The 22,472-nt window shown below is 43.2% G+C and overlaps 1 protein-coding gene across 36 annotated transcripts in view; it reads left to right on the forward strand.

Moving 5' to 3' along the window:
• RIMS2 (regulating synaptic membrane exocytosis 2) overlaps nucleotides 1-22,472 on the forward strand; it is a 1,685,778-nt gene that overhangs the window by 1,271,081 nt on the left and 392,225 nt on the right. For 30 of the 36 annotated variants that reach the window (XM_030217702.1, XM_030217600.1, XM_030217677.1 and 27 more), the window contains one exon: nucleotides 12,085-12,198. In XM_030217702.1, coding sequence (XP_030073562.1) covers nucleotides 12,085-12,198 — 114 coding nt within the window. The remainder of the gene's footprint in view (nucleotides 1-12,084; nucleotides 12,199-22,472) is intronic. The other 6 variants (XM_030217664.1, XM_030217627.1, XM_030217643.1 and 3 more) reach the window with 1 other exon arrangement.

Genomic DNA, 22,472 nt, shown 5'->3' on the forward strand with positions numbered 1-22,472 from the left:
AAATAGATGGGTCACCAGTAGGTTCTGGTAGACTAAGATCTTTGACACAGAAGCACTAACCCTCCCTGTCAAATTCTTTTGCTGGGTTGCATCATTATGATGCTGAAAATAGAAGTACTTTAGTGAAACCAGAATCAATGAAAGTAGCACAACCCAAGAAACATCCCCCAAATAATGACAGATTGGTGAAAAGCAGAAAACTCTTACTGATCGGAGACTCCATTATCAAAGGCATTAACTTATGAACACAGTTCATAGGTTCCAACCTAGTTAAATGCCTTCCAGGATCTTCAGCTACCAGATGTACTGACTAAATACTGAAAGTGATCTGACAAGAGAGCAAGGCTTTAAATACTGATGTAATTCACCTGGGGACAAATGACCTGGCCAACAATAGCAAGTGTACAGCACAGAGAGCATTTCAGAAGCTTGGGGAGGGACTGAAATCTTCGGTTCGGACTGTGGCTTTTTCTGAAGTAATTCCCACGTGGGGCAAGGGAGAAGAAAGACTATGTAGAACAGTGGATTTCAATAAGTGGCTTGAGTCTTAGTGTAAAGAAGAAGGTTTTAGATACATAGGAGCATGGGGTAATATGTGGCAAAATAACAGGCTGTACTGTAATAATGGGCTACATCTTTCTGTGATGGGAAAAAGGATCCTTGGGGAGAAAATCAGACAGTATGTTTCTACACATATAAACTAGAAGGCAGGGGTGATAAAAGGAAACGAGGGAATTCGGAAAGTCACCCCCAGAATAAACATTATAGCAGAGGGAAAGGTCATCTAAATATAGAAAACCACCTGAACTCACTAAGCACATGGAAAGCAATGAGCACAAATGCTCGTAGTCGAGGTAAAATGGTTCAAGACCTGCAAGCCCTGATGTTTGAAGAAAACTTGGATATTGTTGCTATTAAACAGATGTGGTTCAATGATTCCCATCATGGGATGTGACTATATCGGGCTATAATCTTTTTAGGAAGGATAGAGAAGGCTGAAGAAGTAGAGGAGTGGCTCTGTATGTGAGAGACAATATCAGAGTGGCTGAAATGTGGGGAACCTGGGGAAAGGAAGAAGATTTATGGATCATCCTGGAAAGAGAAGATGGAACCTGTATCCACACGGGGATTCTCTACAGACCTCCAACACAAATGGAGTAGCTAGACAAGGATCTGATAGAAGATATTCAAAAGATTGGTATGAAAGGGGAGGTGCTACTGTTGGGAGATTTCAACTTGTCTGATGTTGGTTGGAACATCCCGTCTGCAGAATCGGAAAGAAGTAGGGAGATATAAAAAGGTGACAAAACCTTTTTCAGATATATTGGAGAAAGGAGAAAAGATAGGAATGGAATTGCGAGACTGAAAGATAATGAGAATGGCTATGTGGAGAGTGAGGAGGATAAAGCAAACATTCTGAACAATACTTCTCTTCGGTGTCCATGGAGGAAAATCCTGGAGAAGGTCCACGGTTGGCTGCCAAGGGAATATCTGGGAATGGAGTGGATACTGCGCTGTTTATGGAAGAAAGAGTTTATAAACAACTGGATAATCTGAACGTGGACAAAGCTATGGGGCCGGATGAGATATCCACAGGATACTGAGGGAGCTCAAAGAGGTTCTGGCGGGACCTCTTAAAGATTTATTTAATAGATCTTTAGAGATGGGAGAGTATTGTGATCAGTTTTGGAGGCCATATCTTGCTAAAGATGTAAAAAGAGTGGAAGCGGTGCAAAACAAAGCTACAAAAATAGTATAGGATTTGCATTGCAAACCGTACGAGGAGAGACTTGCCAACCTGAACATGTGAACTACTTTCACCTTCTTGTAGATTTCAACCTCTTCTTCCACCTCAGTCTCACGGTTTTTCTTCCTTCGAAGTCCACTCCATCCATCGATTTGCTCCTCTGCCTCTCCGAGTAGCAGTCATTTATCGACTCCCTGAAAAGTCCTTTTCTTCCTTTCTCACTGACTTTGATGCCTGTCTTTCCTTCTTTCTTGAGCCTTCATCTCCTTCCCTCATTCTTGGGGATTTTTATTCATGCTAATGATCCATCAGACTCTTATGCTTCTCAGTTTCTTGCTTTAACATCCTCTTCAATCTTCAACTGTGCTCCACTGCCCCCACTCACCAGAATGGCACTGTCTTGATCTTATCCTCTTCTCAAACTGCTCACTCTCCAGTTTCTGTGCCTTAACTCTTCCCCTCTCTGACCATCATCTGATAACTTTCACACTTAAATACCCTCCTCTCCAGTGCTGTCCAATCTTAATCAATACATTTAGGAATCTTCAGGCTATTGACCCTTCTACTCTGTACTCCAGTGTTTCAAATCTTTTCTCTACCACTATGTTATCCAAGTCTGTCAATGAGGCTGTCTCTTCCTATAGTACTATTCTCTCCTCTGCTCTGGATACTCTCGCTCCTCCCATTCCCTGTTCTGTAAAAGGTACCAAACCCCAGCCTTGGCTGACCTCTAGAATCCGCTACCTACGTTCCTGTGCCCGCTCTGCCGAACACCTTTGGCTGAAATCCCGTGCCCATGCTGACTTTATACATTTCTAATTCTTGCTGACCTCCTTCCAGTCTGCTCTTTTACTTGCCAAACAGGACTATTACATCCAGTTGACAAATTCTCTTGGCTGAAACCCTTGACGTGTCTTTGCCACACTGAACTCTCTCCTCAAAGTGTCTTCACCTCCAACCCTCCCTTCACTTTCCCCCCAGACTCTGGCTGAATACTTTCATGATAAGGTTCACAAGATTAAACTTGAATTCTCAACCAGGTCACCTCCACCTCTCCTTCCCTTAGTCCATTCTCTCAATCCTCCAACCCCTGCCTCCTTTTCTGAAATCACTGCAGAGGAAACTACACATTTTCTTTCCTCTTCAAAACTAACTACCTGTTCCTCTGATCCTATTCCCACCCATCTACTTAACACTATCTCTCCTACTGTCATCCCTTTTATCTGTCATATCCTCAATCTTTCACTGTCCACTGCGACTGTTCCTGATGCCTTCAAACATGCCGTAGTCACACCACTCCTTTAAAAAAAACCTTCATTGGACCCTACCTGTCCTTCCAACTATCACCCCATCTCCCTCCGCCCTTTCCTATCCAAGATACTTGAACGTGCTGTTCACCGCCGTGGCCTTGACTTTCTTTCATCTCAAGCTATTCTTGATCCACTTAAATCAGGCTTTCACCCCCTTCGTTCAACTGAAACAGCGCTTGCTAAAGTCTCCAATGATCTGTTCCTAGCCAGATCCAAAGGTCTCTATTCTATCCTCATCCTTCTCGATCTATCTGCTGCTTTTGACACTGTTGATCACAGCCTACTCCTTGATACGCTGTCCTCACTTGGATTTCAGGGCTCTGTTCTTTCCTGGTTTTCTTCTTATCTCTCCCAGCGTACCTTTAGTGTGTATTCTAGTGCAGGGATAGGCAACTCCGGTCCTCAAGAGCCGCAGGCAGGTCAGGTTTTCAGGATATCCACAATGAATATGCATGAGATAGATTTGCATACCATGGAGGCAGTGCTTGCAAATCTATCTCCTGCATATTCATTGTGGATATCCTGAAAACCTGACCTGCCTGCGGCTCTCGAGGACCGGAGTTGCCTACCCCTGCTCAAGTGGATCCTCCTCTACTTCTATCCGACTGTCAGTTGGTGTACCTCAGGGATCTGTCCTGGGACCTCTTCTTTTCTCCATCTATACTTCTTCCCTTGGTACTCTGATCTCATCCCATGGTTTTCAGTATCATCTTTACGCTGATGACCCCCAGATCTACCTCTCCACACCAGAAATCTCAACCGAATTCCAGGCAAAACTATCAGCCTGCCTGTCTGACATTGCTGCCTGGATGTCTCAGTGCCATCTGAAACTAAACATGACCAAGAATGAGCTTCTTATCTTTCCCCCTAAACTAACCTCTCCTCCTCCCCCATTCTCTATTTCTGTGGATAACACTCCCATCCTTCCTGTCTCATCAGCTCATAACCTTGGGGTCATCTTCGACTCCTCCCTCTCCTTCTCTGCACATATTCAGCAGACTGCTAAAACTTGTCATTTCTTTCTCTATAATATCACCAAAATTCGCCCTTTCCTTTCTGAGCACACTACCAGAACCCTCATCCACACTCTTATCACCTCTCGCTTAGACTATTGCAACTTGCTTCTCACAGGTCTCCCATTTAGCCATCTCTCTCCTCTTCAATCTGTTCAAAATTCTGCAGCACGACTAATATTTTGCCAGTGTCGTTATGCTCATATTAGCCCTCTCCTCAAGTCACTTCACTGGTTTCCTATCCGTTTTCACATACAGTTCAAACTCCTCTTATTGACCTATAAGTGCATTCACTCTGCAGTTCCTCAGTACCTCTCCACTCTCATCTCTCCCTACATTCCTCCCTGGGAACTCCGTTCACTGGGTAAATCTCTCTTATCTGCACCCTTCTCCCCAACAAAAAGCCGTGACAAAAAATCTCCAAACAAAAACAGTTCCCGACATGATAGCCCCTGACATAACAGCCACTGACAAAACGGCCTGCCTACAATATAGACAATATAGCCCTTGACAAATTAGCCCCCTGAAAAAAGGGCCTGATCAGGCTGCCCAGAATATTGCATTGCATTTTTATCTAGGGGGCTGTTTTGTCTAGGGGCTATTTTGTCAAGGGTTATTTTGTGGGAGGGCCATTTTGTTACCAAGCTGTTTTGACAGGGCTTTTTTGTTGGGGCTATTTTGTCAGGGTTATTATGTCAGGGTGCCCATATAAAGCATCGCACACCATGTAAAATGAGTTTATCTTGTTGGACAGACTGGATGGACTGTATTATGTTACTATCCTGCTTATTTTCGAAAGAGAAGGCTGGCCATCTTCCGACACAAATCTGGAGATGGCCGGCCATCTCCTAAACCCGGCCAAATTGGTATAATCGAAAGCCGATTTTGGTCGGCTTCAACTGCTTTCCATCGCAGGGCCGGCCAAAGTTAAAGGGGGCATGTCGGCAGGGTACGGAAGGCGGGACGGGGGCGTGGTTATGAAATTGCCAGCTTTGCCCGATAATGGAAAAAAGAAAGCGGCTTTACTTGGTCCATCTATTTTTAGGACCAAGCCTCAAAAAAGTGCCCCAACTGACCAGATGACCACCAGAAGGAATCGGGGATCACCTCCCCTTACTCCCCCAGTGGTCACCAACCCCCTCCCACCCAAAAAAAAAATTAACATTTTTGTGCCAGCCTCTATGCCAGCCTCATACCCAACTCCATCACAGCACTATGCAGGTCCCTGGAGCAGTTCTTAGTGGGTACTGCAGTGCACTTCAGGTAGGCGGACCCAGGCCCATCCCCCCCTACCTGTTACACTTGTGGTGGTAAATGGGAGCCCTCCAAAACCCACCACAAACCCACTGTACCCACATCTATGTGCCCCCCTTCACCTGTAAGGGCTATGGTAGTGGTGCACAGTTGTGGGGAGTGGGTTTTGGGTTTTTTTTTGAGGGGCTCAGCACACAAGGTAAGGGAGCTATGTACCTGGGAGCTTTTTCTGAAGTCCACTGCAGTGCCCCTTAGGGTGCCCGGTTGGTGTCCTGGCATGTGAGGAGGACTAGTGCACTACAAATGCTGGCTCCTCCCATGACCAAATACATTGGATTTGGCCGGGTTTGAGATGGCCACCATTAGTTCCCATTATCGCCGGAAACCAATGGCGGCCATCTCTAACGCCGGCCCAAATGTTGAGGTTTGTCCGACCCCGACCGTATTATCGAAACGAAAGATGGCTGGCCATCTTGTTTTGATAATGCTTTCGAGTATGCCGCTGTACAGGGCCGGCTGTATAGATGGCTGGCCCCGTTCTATTATGCCCCTCTATGTTACCAGCTGGTTCTTGTAGGATGATGCCACAGTCTTAGTAGTCTCAGTCTCCATCTGCTGGTAGGAGGGCACAACCCACTCATCTGGATTTGTTTGGAGATCCAAAGAGGAATAGGTACAGGACATTTTTTTGCCGGTACATGCTGGTATGAAGTACCGGCACCTTTTCATTCCCCTTCCCCTATCTCCCGCCTCTCTCTCACAGCAGCTTTTCCCAATGAGCAGCAGCAACGCTGTGGGCACAGAAAGGAGTAGCGGGCGCAGGGCTGCAGTGCTAGGACACGCTGTGTTTTCTCTGCCGATCCCCTGCCCTAGAACAGGAAGTTGACGTCAGAAGGGCAGGGGATCGGCAGAGCCGACTGCGCGTCTGAGCACTGTGGCCTCACGCCTTTTACTACTTGATTTTTCCCACCGCTGCTGCTGGTTGGGAGAAGCAGCACCAACCCTAGGAGAGTTGCTGGATGGGGTGAGAGGAGGCAGATGGCGAAATACTGGATGGAAGAGGGGGCAAGGGAAGAAATGCTGTATGGGGAGAGAGGGGACAAGGGGAGAAGTACTGGATAGGGAGAGGGGGACAAAGGGAAAAATGCTGGATGGGGAGAAGGGCAAGGGGAGAAATGCTTGATGGGCGAGGGAGGGGACAAGGGGAGAAATACTGGATTGGGAGAGAGGGGTCAAGGGGAGAGATGCTGGATGGAGAGAGAAGGGACAAAGGAAGAAATAATGGATGTGGAGGGGCCAAGGGGAGAAATGCTGAATGGGGAGAGAGGAGGATGGGGAGAGAGGAGGCAAGGGAAGAAATGCTGGATGGGGAGAAGAGGAAAGGGAAGAAATGCTGGTTGGGGAGAAATACTGGATGGGGAGATAGGGGACAAGGGGAGAAATGCAGGATGGGGAGATAGGGGACAAGGAGAGAAATGATGTATGGGGAGAGAGGGGACAAGGAGAGAAATGCTGGATGAGGAGAGAGGGGACAAGGGGAGAAATGCTGGATGGGGAGAGAGGGGACAAGGGGAGAAATGATGTATGGGGAGAGAGGGGACAAGGGGAGAAATGCTGGATGGGGAGAGAGGGGACAAGGGGAGAAATGCTGGATGGGGAGAGAGGGGACAAGGGGAGAAATGTTGGATGGGGAGATAGGGGACAAGGGGAGAAATGATGTATGGGGAGAGAGGGGACAAGGGGAGAAATGCTGGATGGGGAGAGAGGGGACAAGGGGAGAAATGCTGGATGGGGAGAGAGGAGGCAAGGGAAGAAATGCTGGATGGGGAGAGAGGGGACAAGGGGAGAAATGCTGATAGGGAAAAAAGGGGCAAGGAGAGAGATGCTGGATGGAGAGAGAGGGCAAGTGGAGAAATGCTGGAAGATTGGATAGTAAGAAAAAGCTAAATGTGGATAAAGGCAGAAAATAAAATTGAAGAAAGCTAAAAGGAAAAGGAGGAGAGAAAAATAACAAATAGGCAATCCTGGCAATAGAGTTAAGAGAAGATAGGGAAAGTGGAAAGTAGAAACCAGAGACTGGGACCAACACAAATGAAAAGTACATGGTCAAACAACAAAGGTAGAAAAAATATATTTTTTAAAATTTTAAAATAAAGTAGTGTGGTAGCAGTGCTAATTTTGTTTTTCTTTGTAGTTGTTAATTTGTAGTATAGTGAGTGGAATGTTTGGAATTTGTGTCTGCTATTTTTATAGCAAGGGGGAAATATTTTTGTTTTTCTGGTATTAACCTGCATGCCAAGAGTCTGGTTTTGGGGGGTTTCAGCTGATTTTTTCATCTACGTATTTTATTAGTTTATGGTCAGTCTTAAGGGTTATTTTGTTGGGCCTAGGGACTTGAGTACTGTTTTCAATGATACCTTTTTATATGTTCCTTGGCTGGTAAAATGGGTGTGACTACTGTAGGGGTGGAGCCATAGATAGTGACCCCACCCTTAAGGTTGGAACTGTGGGGTCCTTTTACTAAGACACGCTGAAAATGGCTTGCGGTAGTGTAGACATGGGTTTTGGGCGCGCGCTGATCCATTTTTAGCGCACCTGTTAAAAAGGCCTTTTTTTGCCAAAAATGGATGTGCAGCAAAATCAAAATTGCCGCTTGTCCATTTTGGGTCTGAGACCTTACCGCCAGCCATTGACCTAGCGGTAAAGACTCATGCAGTAACCGGGCGGTAATGACCTACGTGCCAAATGCCACTTGGCGTGCATCCGTTATGTGCACCTGAAAATAAAAAATATTTTTCAGACGCGCTTATCTGATGTGCGCCAAAAATGAAATTACCACAAGAGCCATACAGTAGTCGGGCGGTAACTCCATTTTGGTAGACGCTTACGCGGCTTAGTAAAAGGGCCCCTGTATGAGTACCGGCACCTTTTTTCCTACAAAAAAAAGCACTATAAAGCTATAATATTGATCCACAGGGTGAAGCACGGGCATACAAGTAAAAATATGTAACAGTGTTCCTTTATAATTTTTACATTTTACTCACAGCTGTCCACACTCCACAGACCCAACCAAAATCCCCTTGCTCTCAAAATATATGTCCTATGTAAAATGTTATGAACGCATTTTATGTAGATCTGCAGATCTGATGACTTCATAAATAGCACCAAAAAACTGTGTAATCCTTTTACTTGATGTTTCGTTTCCCATTATCAACAGACCAGACCTGTGCTAAGTTATGGAAGGGAAGGAGGCCATGAGTGCAGACTGTTTTAAAACCATACCACCAGCTTATTAAGAGTTGGAGAAACCTTAATAAATTTCTGATCCAGCATGCTAAATGCCCAGGTGTGGATGGGAGTGGAGCAAATAGAACTGAAGAGTTCCTGAGAACTGATGAACCCCTCGACTAGTAGAAATAGGAATCGCACAAGGAACTTTTCAGTTCTATTTGCTCCACTCCCGTCCACCCTTTCCCTATGAGACCAAAACATTCCCTATCAAATTACATTTGGGAAATGGGAGTGACAAATCAGAAACACAGGAGAGAAACACAGAGACTCAACAGATCACAATACAGAGAAGCACAAAGTTATCACAGGATGGAGTTCAGAGGAATGGGCTGAGGTCATTATCTACCCTTGCTGCTATGAATGTTGGCGCTGTAGTGATATTGATTTAGTACACATTTTTTTATCTCACATTTTTCCACCTTTTTAAGCTATTTTAAGTCGACACATTTTCCAATGTTTGATGCACTTGAAAATTAAAAAAATAAGTTCTGGGCATCGGTTTTGTGTTTGTAATATATATACTCCTGGCATTCAAACTAAATTTTTTTGTTGAATCTTGGTAATGTTTTTGGTTCATGCTTTTGCCATTTCCCTTTTGGATAACTGCAATGTCGTTTATTACATTTATCAGTTTATTAATCCCACCATTTGCAAAATCCAGAATGCCACTGCTCACTTTCTATGTAAAGCCCACAGGTTTGATTCGGTTTCTCCTTTGTTGGCTAAGTTACACTGGCTTCCAGTCAAATTTTGAATTCTGTTCAAGATTCTTTCCATCACACATAAAACCCTTCATTCGGACATTCTGCCCTGCCTTACTTCGATGGTCATTCCCTATACTCCATGTTCTTTCATTCTCCTGATTCTAATTGGCTTGTTCTCCTTTGCCCAAAATTAGCCCATTATGAATCCATAAGATGTGCAGCTTTTTTCTTTTTAGCCCCCAAATTGTGGAATGACCTTCCCACTGCTCTAAGGTCAGAACACTCCTTCCCTCGCTATCACTCAAAACTCACTTATTTGGCTTTGCTTTCAGTTGTCCCCTTCAGAATTACTAACAATGGGCATTGTTGTATTTCTGGCAGGTCTGGATAGTCTTGTATTTTTTTTACCATACGATTGTTATCTTTGGTTGAATGGTTCCTTTTTTGTCTTAAATGGAGTTCCTTTTCTGTTTTATCAGTTTTTAAAATTTGTAAACCACTTTGACCTAGGCTTAGAAAAAATGGTATATCAAGCTTAATAATAAACATAAACATTGTAGGTCTGTAGACCTATTTAACAGAGTTCAAATGCACAAAAACTTCTAGTTCTGGCATTAAACTTGGACAGGCATTCCAATGAGCAAACAAAAAAAAAGAGAAAAAAAAGATTGTGAATCCAACTGTATGCAAAGGAATGGAACATACAGAATATGCAAATTATGAGAAAACACGCTTTAAAGAATTAGATCAGCAAAGAAAAAAAAGTAACAAATGCGCAAATACAGTGGTAAATAAACTTTGTTACCATATGTTGCTCAATCCCAGAGACATGGATGGTTAAGGTCAGGAGAACTGAAACCTAAGGATGATAGATTGATATTTGCTGCTTAGGACAGTGGATTATGGGTGAGTTAGTTCATGGCAAGCATTAAAAACCCAGTACAGCAGATAATCTGTGAGAAAGATCTAGAAACTGTCACTCATCTCATAATTGGCTGTGAAGTTTTGATGGCAGAAGATTTCTATACAGAAAGATATAACAAGGTGGAATGTCTCATCCATTGGAAACCTTGTAAGTATTATAACATTGCTGAACAGGAAAAGTACTGGGATCATAACCCTAAGAGAATTATGAAGAATAAAGAGGTTATGACCACTTGGGACATCCCCAACCCAACTGATAAAAAGCTGGATGCAAAGAAACTTGACTTAACAGTGAAAGAGAAAAACATTAAAATGTTATTGACATAGAGGTGTCTGTCCCAAGCAATTACTCTGTAAATGGTTTTGAGAAAGAGAAGATCATCAAGTACCAAGAAACACAGTCTGAGACCAAGCAAATGTGGCAGAAAGATACAGAAATATTTCCCATTGTTTTGGGTGCTACAGTTGGATTTCCAAAGACTGTTGGATAAGTTGTCTATACAAGTTACATCTTGGCACGATGAAATTACTGTGGCGAGTGTTAGCAGTAAATTTGAGAGACTGAGATCATAGTCAACATACTCTGGCTTAGGAGTGAGTCTTATTACTGTTACAGTATGTCTAAAACAAATCAATTTGGAGACATAACTCCCAAGAAAATTTAAAATTGACATCTCTATGAAAGAGCACTGCATCAATGATCTTATGGTCATAATACTAAGAAGAATTTTTAAAACAATCCAGAAATGTAAGACCTTTGAAGTTAAGATGAAAAAATATTTTGACAACAACATGTGGAACTTAATGGCGATCTGGGCTTCCTATTCCATTATAAACCATAAAAATATTCTGGTTTGTCACCTTTTGATTAACTATCCACCTCTCCCTGTTTCTGACCTCCCCTCCCTCCCCCCATTTCCTTGTGAGACTAATTAATACTGCTTTGTCACCCATACAACTCTTTCTGTTTCCCAACCCTACCCCTGTCTTACTTTTTGAGACTGTCATTGGAATGTATTTTGACCTGAGGAAGAATTTTCTGCCCTTTGAAAGCTAGTAAAAAAAAAATATTATGTTGGTCCAATAAAAATGGTATAATCTCTGTTTTGTTTCTGTTTAGATGTGCACTGGGGTGGGGGGCACCCAAAGGTGGCCTGAGGGGACCAAGTATTCTCTCTCTCTCCCTACCTCCCCCCTCACCTGCCACTGCCACAACTGCAACATTGAGGTACAGCTTTGCTGGCGGGAATGCCAAGCCCCGTCAGCCAAAGAGATCTCCATGAGTCCCATCTGTCTGCCAGAGCAGTGCTCAAGTCGCTAGCGCACTTCAGCCTCTGATATTGGCACTCTTGCACTTGCTCAATTCAGTCACTGAACTGACCATGCGCAAGAGACCCGGATTGGAGCCGAAGTGCACCTGCAGACTTAAGTGCTACTCTGGCAGCACAGGCAGGACTCGTGGAGGAGATATCTTCGACTGGCAGGGCTTGGCATCCCCACCAGCCATTAAAGCAGAGGGAGCCTGAGCCAAAGATGAGCCCCCGTGGCTATGGCACTGGTTTGATCAGCCAATGCTGATGAGAATATTTGTTTGTTCAGTAATATTCATAGTCTGTATACTTAGCGAATGTTGATAATAATGTTGAAAATTAGAATTCAGTTTGTTTTTTATGAATTGAGAGAATGGTATACAATCTACCAAACCCTTAGTGAAATGTAAAATCACACTTACTTTGAATGATATGCATATGTAAGATCATTTTAAATTGCATTGTCATTAAGTTTACAAAGTTTGACTGTAGTCTAGTATTCTCCTGACTTGCTCTGGTCCTGCTTTCCAGTAGGAATGTGGAACAGGGAACTCGGAATCGGTCTGCTGTTACACATTACAGTACCATGAGCCGAGTGGACAGATATCATGTGCCAGATGACCACTACTCCCCAGAGAGAGAGAGGTAAATAGCAAAAAAAAAGGGGGGGGGGGAAGAGAGACATTAACATATCTTCAGAAGCTTAGTTCATGATTACATTCAATTATTCTTGCATCTTTAACACTAGTGAGAAGAATTTAAGTAAACAAAATTATAGTATCATCCAGTAGTACTGTCCTATAAACTTTCATTACATTTCAAATTTGTAGCTAACACCTTATGATTCTCTTTATATGCTGGGCTGTTAGATATTGTGAGTTTTAGATTCAACTGAGACATCCTGAGCAGCCTGATATGTATAACCAGACAAAACATGGAGGATCATTGTTTATAAAAATTAAGGGATTGCTGAAACATAACACAAGCTATCATTATGGCTTGTGATGCCACCAGGAGTTGCCTACATCAAATACAGAGTGGCAGTTTTGTCTGCACATACTTCCAAGAAGGCATTGATAAAACTTTCAGGAAGCAGTTGTTATGACCCTTAAAGCCTGTACTTCTAGGAAGACATTGAGTTAACCTGCATGGAGTGCAGTTAAAATCCTAACAGCCTATGCTTCCAAGAAGTCATTGTGATAACATGAATGGAGTGACCATGGATAAAAGCCAGACTTCAATGAGCATGGGAGCTGGGTGTTTTGGAATGTGGTTTTACTGCTTTTCATAGCTCTGTGGATTATTAAAAAAACTTAGTAATAGGACATGTTGGGAGACCTCATTAATAATAATAATAATAATAAATATATGAGTTCATGTGTAATTTGAGATCAAGTCAAGCACTTAATATGGCACTTTCAGGATGCAAGGTTTTAAATTAAAATGGTCTCAAGATAGGATGTTTTGGGTGATGGTTCTTGGAAAGTGGAATAGTTTGCCTTGGAAGTAAAATTTTGGTTGTTTGAAGAGTAAAAGGGAATTTATAGTGTGTATAGTACAGTACACCAATTCTTAGATCGTGTGTATGTTCATGAACTAGTGGCCACTGGAATAATAGGAAGCAAACTGAGGTGGGGAGGAAAGGGAAATGGAACTTGATATACTGCCTTTCTGTGGGTTTTGCAACTACATTCAAAGCGGTTTACTTAGTATATACAGGTACTTATTTGTGCCTGAGGCAATGGAGGGTTAAGTGAGTTGCCCAGAGTCACAAGGAGCTGCAGTGGGAATCGAAACCAGTTCCCCAGGATCAAGGTCTGCTGCACTAACCACCAGGTTAAAATGCAAGCTAATGATCCATCTTTGTTTTATTACATTTATGATTTGACATTAATATTATAATGTGCCTTGTACCATGCAAAATATATTGCCCTGTGAACTAAGAGGATAATTGGAAAATAAAATAGAAAAGCTAAATAAGGGAAATTACAGTAAGGGTAATCCCAGGGCTTTTTTTGAGGGGGTACTGAGTACCGACACCTTTTCTATTGACTGCTAAAATTGACCCATGGTCCCCAAGTTTTAATGAAAGAGCTCAGGCTCTACACACCAATTCCGCCTTGTCATAGATTCTGTGACTGGTTGCAGGGGGCCTGGCTATTGTGGGGTGGGTCCCTCAGTGATCACCCTATCCCTGAAGGGTGGCCTGGCATTTGAGTACCGGCACCTTCTTTGCTAGAAAAAATGCACTGGGTAATCTCCAACCTAACTCAAACTGGACAGGCAACACCTAGGCACTGTCCTTTGACCCCATACCATACATTACACATATCAACACTTGACACATTATCCAAGAAGAGTGGGATTTATTATGGTCACAGCATTCAACATCTTACATATGCAAAACATTTACAATATTGTACGGTTACAGTCATGTATGCAGCTTACGCTAATCAGCAAATAAATATATGACTCAACCTTCTATCTAGAGCCTTTTTGAGCAGGGTGTCCGGCCTTTTGAATCACACAGCTCCCTCTACTTCCGCCTTACTGACGAGGTAGATTTTCTGTTCCACCTGGGGTATATACCTTAGACATGCCTAGGCACTACCATCACTTCTTATAATCATGAGTTGCTGTAAAAGCATATTCCCCTTCACAACTGTTGACTCTCTTTCTTGATTCCATCAACCTCCCCATTCTGTCCAAGTCTGAGATAGGCACCACTGATCATCTGGCACTGGCCCCCCCTCTGTACAAGAGGGAGACTGCCCCTGGTCTTAGACATCATCTATGCCCCTGCTAGCATGTGCCCAAAACCACTTCACATTTGACCTCAATTTGCTCTACGACAGACTGCTGTGTATTGTTATCAGGTAAGAACCCACCACATAGACCGAGACAGTGAAACCTCGCTTGTCACGGTCTCCCTACCTACCCTCCTCTTAGCTGCGGCCAATTCATAAATTTCTTGGTACGCATAAACACTTGAGACAGACAGCTCTGCCCATATTTATATATAAAGAAGTCCACCTTGTAGATATAATGAAGTTATAACTTCCCCAATATGCCTCTACACCTGAGACAGACAGCTCTGCCCATAGATATAGGTAAAGAAGATATAATGAAGCTGACTTCGTTCATAATAGTGTTAAGTTTGCTAGTCTTCACCCAAAGGGCGAGGTCTCATCTCAGTAACCTGCAACCCTGTGAATATTTCCGTTACCTGTAACCATTGCTGATATAAAGCAGAAATGATGATCATGCAGTGAATATCATATAGAATACATTTGTTAAAATTGTGGAAAGCTGTGAGGGGATGCCACAAATACCAACTAAAGAAGTTGGTACCCTGCTGTTCTTTGAATGTCCTATTTGTAGGAAAATTGGCAGCTTCCACGTCCGAGGCTGTGGTTGCTAAACACCCAACACTCTAAGTGTGATGAGGGGTGCATTACCTCAAACTCAATGGCGGATAAAAGATGCCATATGATGAATAAATTGTTCTGTCAGACCATGTGTGGCAGAAGCCATCTCCATTGTTCTGCTCTGGCCAGGCAAAGAATTAATTGATCTGGCAGAGCACGCGTGACTAAAGCTATCTCCATTGTTTTGGCCTAGTAGGCTGAGCTTCTGCATGAGTGGCTGAGATGGAGTGGGTGGAATTGTTAATAAATGCTGAGAACAGTAGGTATTGTAAAAGAAAAGGAAGAACTGAGACAGTGTGGTGGGACTTGTAAAAGAAATAGCAGGAACTGTAATTCTGTTCCGTAACCTGGTACAGTCAATGGTACTAAGTCACCTGGACTACTGTAACGTACTGTACGCCGGCTGCAAAGAACACACTATCAAGAAATTCCAAAGAGCCCAGAACACCGCCGCCAGACTCATATTTGGAAAAACAAAATATGAAAGTGCAAAACCCCTCAGAGAGAAACTCCACTGGCTCCCACTTAAGGAATGTATCACGTTCAAGATTTGCACGATTGTACACAAAATCATCCACGGAGACGCCCCAACCTACATGCTAGACCTCGTGGACCTGCCTCCCAGAAATGCCAAAAAATCATCCCGCAAATTTCTTAACCTACACTTCCCCAGCTGTAAAGGACTAAAATACAAGCTAACACATGCGACTACCTTCTCTTACATAAGCATGCAGCTATGGAATGCCCTACCAACTGACCTGAAAACAATCAACGAAATAACGAACTTTCGTAAATCTCTGAAAACGTACCTCTTCAACAAAGCCTACAAAGAGAACCCATAGCTTAACTACACCACATCGCCAATACACCCCATCTCAGAAAATCATCTTTCTATAACTATCTGCTCAGATCTCTTTTCTCACCCTTAATCTTTTTGCAGTACCAATTGTATCTGATAACCTGGAATGGCTATGCTATAACAGGTCCCTGTAAGCCACATTGAGCCTGCAAATAGGTGGGAAAATGTGGGATTAAAATGCAATAAATAAATATACCTCAAAATCAGTAGTAATGGGGGGTTGCAAAGTATGTGCATCTTGTGGGTGTGCAGCCCTATAGTTCAATAGAATTACCCTGATACGGAGAGCAGCTTGAAAACAAGATTATGCATATGCAAAGCAGAGATAACATGGCTACATACCATGCTAACTGGGCATGATGCCACTTGTCACTTATGTATAAGACCACCAGCGGGGTGGTCACCTTAACAGTCAGGACTTTGACATATAATAAGTACAGTTGACAAGTAACTCCTGAGGGTCACCCAAACTACCTGCCTGACCAAGGACCTGTATTCTTATGGCGACCGGTATAGCTACCAAAACATGTCTTTCTTCAATGGAATACCCCAATCCGAATGATACAGTTGGGAAATGCGAAGGGAATGTCATCAGTGATAACCCAGCAAGTACCCTTATATATTAAAAAAAAAAACAGAGAAGGAAAAATGAACAGTAGGAGCAGCAGGCAAAAATAGCGATTGCACCCTTACAAATGTTGCACTTAATGCCTCCTGTGGCCACCCCCTTTTTTCCAACCTCTTGGACTTCCCCTCTTGATACCTGCCTTCACCCCCCCCCCCCCACTGATTTCCTTTTACTCCCTCCCCATTTCTATCCATGATCTGTCCTGCTTAGGCCTGCCTGCAAGCTCCTCCCTAATCACCCAACCCCCCCACTTAACCTGACCTTATTTCTGTCTGTGCTGGACCAGTGACCATTTGTGTGTCTGACCACCTGTACGTCTGGGTTAGCTTCCTTAACTCTCCCTATAGATGAATCCGTATCCAGTTAACTGTCATAATACTTCAGAAATTTCTCCAGTTGTGAAGGATCGTAGAAGACATAATTAGTACTCTGAAAAGAAAGCAAACATTTACATGGAAAAAATATAATATTTATAATCCTTAATTTAGAAGATTTTGACAAATTATCATTCTCTTGCCTAGATCCATATTATCTTTAATCAAAACCACTTTTGTTTAAGATAATTCTTGTACTTCCTTAATGACTTTGTCCATAGTCAGTTTGTCTCTCCATTTCACTACTAAGACTTTCAATTTATTTTCATGATCTTAGGAATAATTCTTTCCCAAGGCCTAAGATACCCTCCCCAAACTGAAAATTGCTGGCCATTGTAGCTTGAACTCGAGGGAGGGATAAACAGCCACTACCTAGGTACCAGACTGCATTCTGCATTTCTGTCTGACTCTGTCCCAGCAATAAGCTGAAGAAGTACTCATGGCACCTTCAGTCATATGGCTATCTCCTTCCTCTAAAACCACCAGATTTCCAACACTACGCTCCTCGGTTTTCGTACCTCCAACTCCTGTCCCTCAAACTGACGCCACGGGGACAACCATCTCTAAGGACGCCCATCTCTGAGGATGTCCCCGCGAATGGGCGGGGCATCCCGTATTATCAAAACAAGATGGGCATCCATCTTTCGTTTCGATAATATGGTCGGGGACGCACAAATCTCAACATTTAGGTCAAGCTTAGAGATGGGTGACCTCGGTTTTCGCCGATAATGGAAACCGAAGACGCCCATCTCAAAAACGACCAAATCCAAGGCATTTGGTCGTTGGAGGAGCAAGCATTCATAGTGCACTGGTCCCCCTCACATGCCAGGACACCAACCAGGCACCCTAGGGGGCACTGCAGTGGACTTCACAAATTGCTCCCAGGTGCATAGCTCCCTTACCTTTTGGTGCTCAGCCCCCCCAAAACCCACTCCCCACAACTGTGCACCACTACCATAGCCCTTAGGGATTAAGGGGGGCACCTACATGTGGGTACAGTGGGTTTTGGGGGGGGGTGTTGGAGGGCTCAACATTTACCACCACAAGTGTAACAGGTAGGGGGGGAATGGGCCTGGGTCCACCTGTCTGAAGTGCACTGCACCCACTAAAAACTGCTCCAGGGACCTGCATACTGCTATGATGGAGCTGGGTATGACATTTGAGGCTGGCATAGAGGATGGCAAAAAATGTTTTAAAATTTTTTTGGGGGGTGGGAGGGGGTTGGTGACCACTGGGGGAGTAAGGGGAGGTCATCCATGATTCCTTCCGGTGGTCATCTGATCAGTTTGGGCACCTTTTCGAGGCTTGGTCGTGAAAAAAAAGGGACCAAGTAAAGTCGGACAAATGCTCGTGAGGGATGCCCTTCTTTTTTCCATTATCGGCCGAGGACGCCCATCTCTTAATCACGCCCCCATCCCACCTTCGCTACGTTGCCGACACGCCCCCGTGAACTTTGGTCATCCCCGCGACGGGAAGCAGTTGAGGACGCCCAAAATCGGCTTTCGATTATGACGATTTGGGCGACCCTGAGAGAAGGACGCTCATCTCCCGATTTGTGTCGAAAGATGGATGCCCTTCTCTTTCGATTATGCCCATGTTAGACTCCTAAAATTGAAGCACCGGCAAGGGAGTCTGGCAAATTACCTGAATACAGCAGAGGAGGAGGAGTACACTGTTCCAGAGTTAATAATGTCTCACTCCTGAAGCCCACTGCAAGGCTTACGAGCACTGGCATAGAAGCAGCCGGGAAATTGCCATTACCAGATGGGTTCATAGCACTGGTCTGAACAACAAAAGAGTCCATATGGCCCCGTGAAACAGGAAAGTGAGACTCCAAGGGAAAATCTCTATGCCTACCCTTCCTCTTGCCTATTGTAGGAAATCTCAGTCAGGAGCAGCACAGAGCAGAACGCACCATCATGAATTACCCCAGTCATGCATAAGTCTCTGTCTGTTTAACTTTGAGATATGTTTAGAGAGTATATGTTATTGAAGATTCCTGAAGCTGATTTCTTTTGTAAAAGCTTATTATTTACCTGTTTCTGAAAGGGATCCAGTTTATGCAATAAGTGGTCAAGATATGGATATATTAGACATGCTAGCTATGTAAGAGACATAGTCCCCAATATTCAGCCAGCAGCAGGGCTGCCGCTGGCTACACTGACCCTGGATATTCAATGCCTAATCGCTATTTAATCAGCCAGGAGATGTTAAAGCAATGAATATTGGGCCCATCATATTCAGAGTTAGCTGTCGTAGCAACTGTGTTAGTGATTCTGTTTTTGTCTTCAGATCAATATTGGCTTCTCTGAATATTCTTTCATCATCAAAGTGAAAAATTTATGAATTGCTCTATAAGAATATTTCTGGATATATGAAGAAAAATTCAGTGTAGACAGAGACATTTTTTACTAATGAGGTCTGGGATTCTTCAATTAGGGTCTTGTTTTTTTCATTCTGTGAAATATGTATTTTTTGATCCTTCACAATTAACACTTTTCATTAATGCTAAAAGAAGCACAGCTGCACCTGTTTGAGTTAGTCACTGTATATGAGTAAGGTTTTAGTTGTAACTAAAGTATGGTATTGTATTAAGTGGTATTAATTTTCTTTTTTTTTTTCATTGTATTTCTTGTTCCCTCCTCTTATGGACTGGAAAAAAAAGTATAGGGATAGTGGGAAAGATTTTTCCTTTTTTTCTTAGTAATGGTCTTTGAATGCTCTATGTTAGCCCTATTGCTTTGATGATCCCATGCAAGCGCAAGGAAACTTGCAAGCACAGGCTGTCTTGGCACAGCAGCCCCAAGCCTGAAATAGAAAGCCACATAGCACTGCATGGAGCACATGCACCACCCTGCCCATCTGCATTCCAGGCCACACTGCAATGGTTCCAAGTGCACTTATGACCCTAGCAAGCATGGCACTGAATTACATCAGTGCAATCACCACAGTATGCTTCTTAGCCTTTTTCTGACTTGCAACTGGAACAGAAGAAAATGCCATCTGTTCTCGTCAAGGGGGCCACAGTCCAGTACTTAAGGATAGATGACCATGGATCAAGCCATACACCACAACCCCCACCCCAACCCAAGCCACAGCTTCTGAGGAGGGGCAAAAGCCATACTCACAAACACCTTGCTGTGCTCTGCAAGACCTTCACCCTAGAAAAAGCCTGTCTTTTACTGCACAAGTATACAGTTCAGTCTGCCACAAAGGTATTTCCTGCTGGCACTCAGTATCACCAGCCAGAATGCCTGGAAGATAAATACTTGTGGTTCCGCGCTTGCAGTATTGTACTGGGCCTACTCTGGAAGATGAGCAACAAGGACTTATCCAAAGAGGAGCCAGCAAGTGAAAAATGGGGGAGCCAGTTCTTAGCTCTGAGTATGAATACCTTGTATGCCAATCTCCTGGCTGCTAAAACCCAAGGGAATGGTACAGTTTAGGGGGTGAAGAACTTTTGTGCATGAAAGAAAGCGACGGCGAAAGCTAGAAAGATGCTTGGGTGCATAGGGAAAGGAATGGCTAGTAGGAAAAAGGAGGTGATGATGCTCCTGTATAAGACTCTGGTGAAACCTCATTTAGAATATTGTGTACAATTCTGGAGACTGCACATTCAGAGGATGGCTACAAAAATGGTCATTGGTCTTCATCATAAAGCATGTGGGGACAGATTTAAAGATCTCAATATGTGGGGGGAGTGGCCAAGATGGCAGCCAAACTTGTAGCAGCATTGTAATGCTCTTACTTACTGGTGGGATTTTCTTCAATTCATTAATCTTTTCTAATGCCGCACATGAAGAGGAAGAGTATGTGCCACCGTCCAGTATCTTTCCCAATCCAGCAAACGTTGGAGTGTCACGCTGCTCGTGCTCAGCAGGAAGACTGGGGTGAGGGTCCTGCGTTGAGACCAGGCGGAGGAGAGCCAGTCTCTGTGGAGCGTGATGTTTTGTTGTCCCCCCCCCCAGTAACCGAATGCCCACCTTGTCCAGCAGAGGCCAGGATCGTACCCATGATGGCTGTTGCAGAATTCGCTTATCAGCCAAGTGGGAGTGGTGGAATTCATTCCTTGGAAACTCTGTCTGAGTTTGAAAGTGCTGGGGCAGCTAGTGAATGGATTGCCCCTGAGGTGGTGATGCTGGAGACAGTCTGGAGGGCCATTAAGAAATTGGATGAGATGGTAGGAAAAACTGCACAGGATAGAACAGCTCTTGTAAGTAAAGTAGATGTTTTGTCACAATCTATACAGTCAGTGCAATAAGAAAGTTCTGAATTAAAACTTCAGGCTACGGCTTATAATGAGTCAGTGGGTTGCAGATTCCCCCCCGGACTTTTGGCATTGGAGGAACAAATTGCCAAAAGGAGAGGTGTGGGCAATTCCCCTAGGCTTGATAAGAGAATAGAGCCATAAAATATTTCTTAGAATTTGAACCCCTATAAGAGGGGAATGATAAATTTAGATTAATTCGAGTACCACATCTAGAAATCAATACATTCAACATGGGATAGATACATATAGCTAGGGGCCACTCCTTGTAATATCTAATGTTCAAAACAGCAAAGCTTAAAAGGGACTCTAGCCTCCACTGGCAACCAGTGGAGCTTTTCATAAGATGGGGAAAACTCTATCATATCTGTAAGCCACAGATGAGACGAATCACAGTGTTTTAGATGGTTCTGAGTTTTGTTAGTAAATATTTCAAACAACCCACTTATATAAGGTTACAATAATCAAGTTTAAACAGAATTGGTTCTTGTACTAATATTTGGAAAGATTCTAAAGAAAAATATTTCCGAATACATTTTAGATTACTTGTCATCCAAAAACACTTTTTTTTTCAAGACAGTTAATCTGAGATTCCCAAGATGTATTGTATTCTAACAGGATTCCTAAATTTTTCAAGGATTTATCCAATTTATAATTTAAACCATTCAAAGATTGAAAGTAAGGCTTCAATTAAATATCTAGATTATCAATAAAAAGAAACTTAGTTTTCTCTCTATTAAGTTTGAGATGATTGATGAACATCCATTTTATCAGTGCCATACAATTCTCTATTTGCGGGACTATTTTTATCAGATTGATGTCTGTTGAGATCAAGATAGCAATATCATCTGCATAAATATAAGCTTTATAACCAGCTGCTTCTGATTCATAATCCAAGGATGCCATGAGGATTTTAAAGAGGGTTGGGGACAAAGGGGAACCTTGAGGGTCCCCCACAGACCGCATCCTAAGTCTGCGAATATTCTCCCTGCAACTTCACAGTAGATGCTCTTACAGAGAAAAAAACCTGAAACCAGTTCAGAACATTTCCTGTTAAACCAATATTGCTCAAGATGTTTAATAACAAAATGTGATCTACAAGGTCAAATGCGCTATACAAATCAAGTTGCATTATAAGAGCTTTGTTTCCCCCCTTTGCTCTACAGAATATATAAATCGAATATTAAGGTACATAATAATGTCTCGGTACTAAAATCAGATTGAAAACCTGATTGTAAGGTGTTACTATGGAACTTTATAAGTCTAAGTGCTTTGAAAATACTCCTCAATGTGATTTAGCAAATTTGTTAATTAACTGATTTAAATCATTCCATTTAGCTTAATGAAATTCATTCCAAATCAT

The sequence above is a fragment of the Microcaecilia unicolor genome, chromosome 1 (assembly GCF_901765095.1).
Source record: "Microcaecilia unicolor chromosome 1, aMicUni1.1, whole genome shotgun sequence".
Taxonomy (NCBI): Eukaryota; Metazoa; Chordata; class Amphibia; order Gymnophiona; family Siphonopidae; genus Microcaecilia; species Microcaecilia unicolor.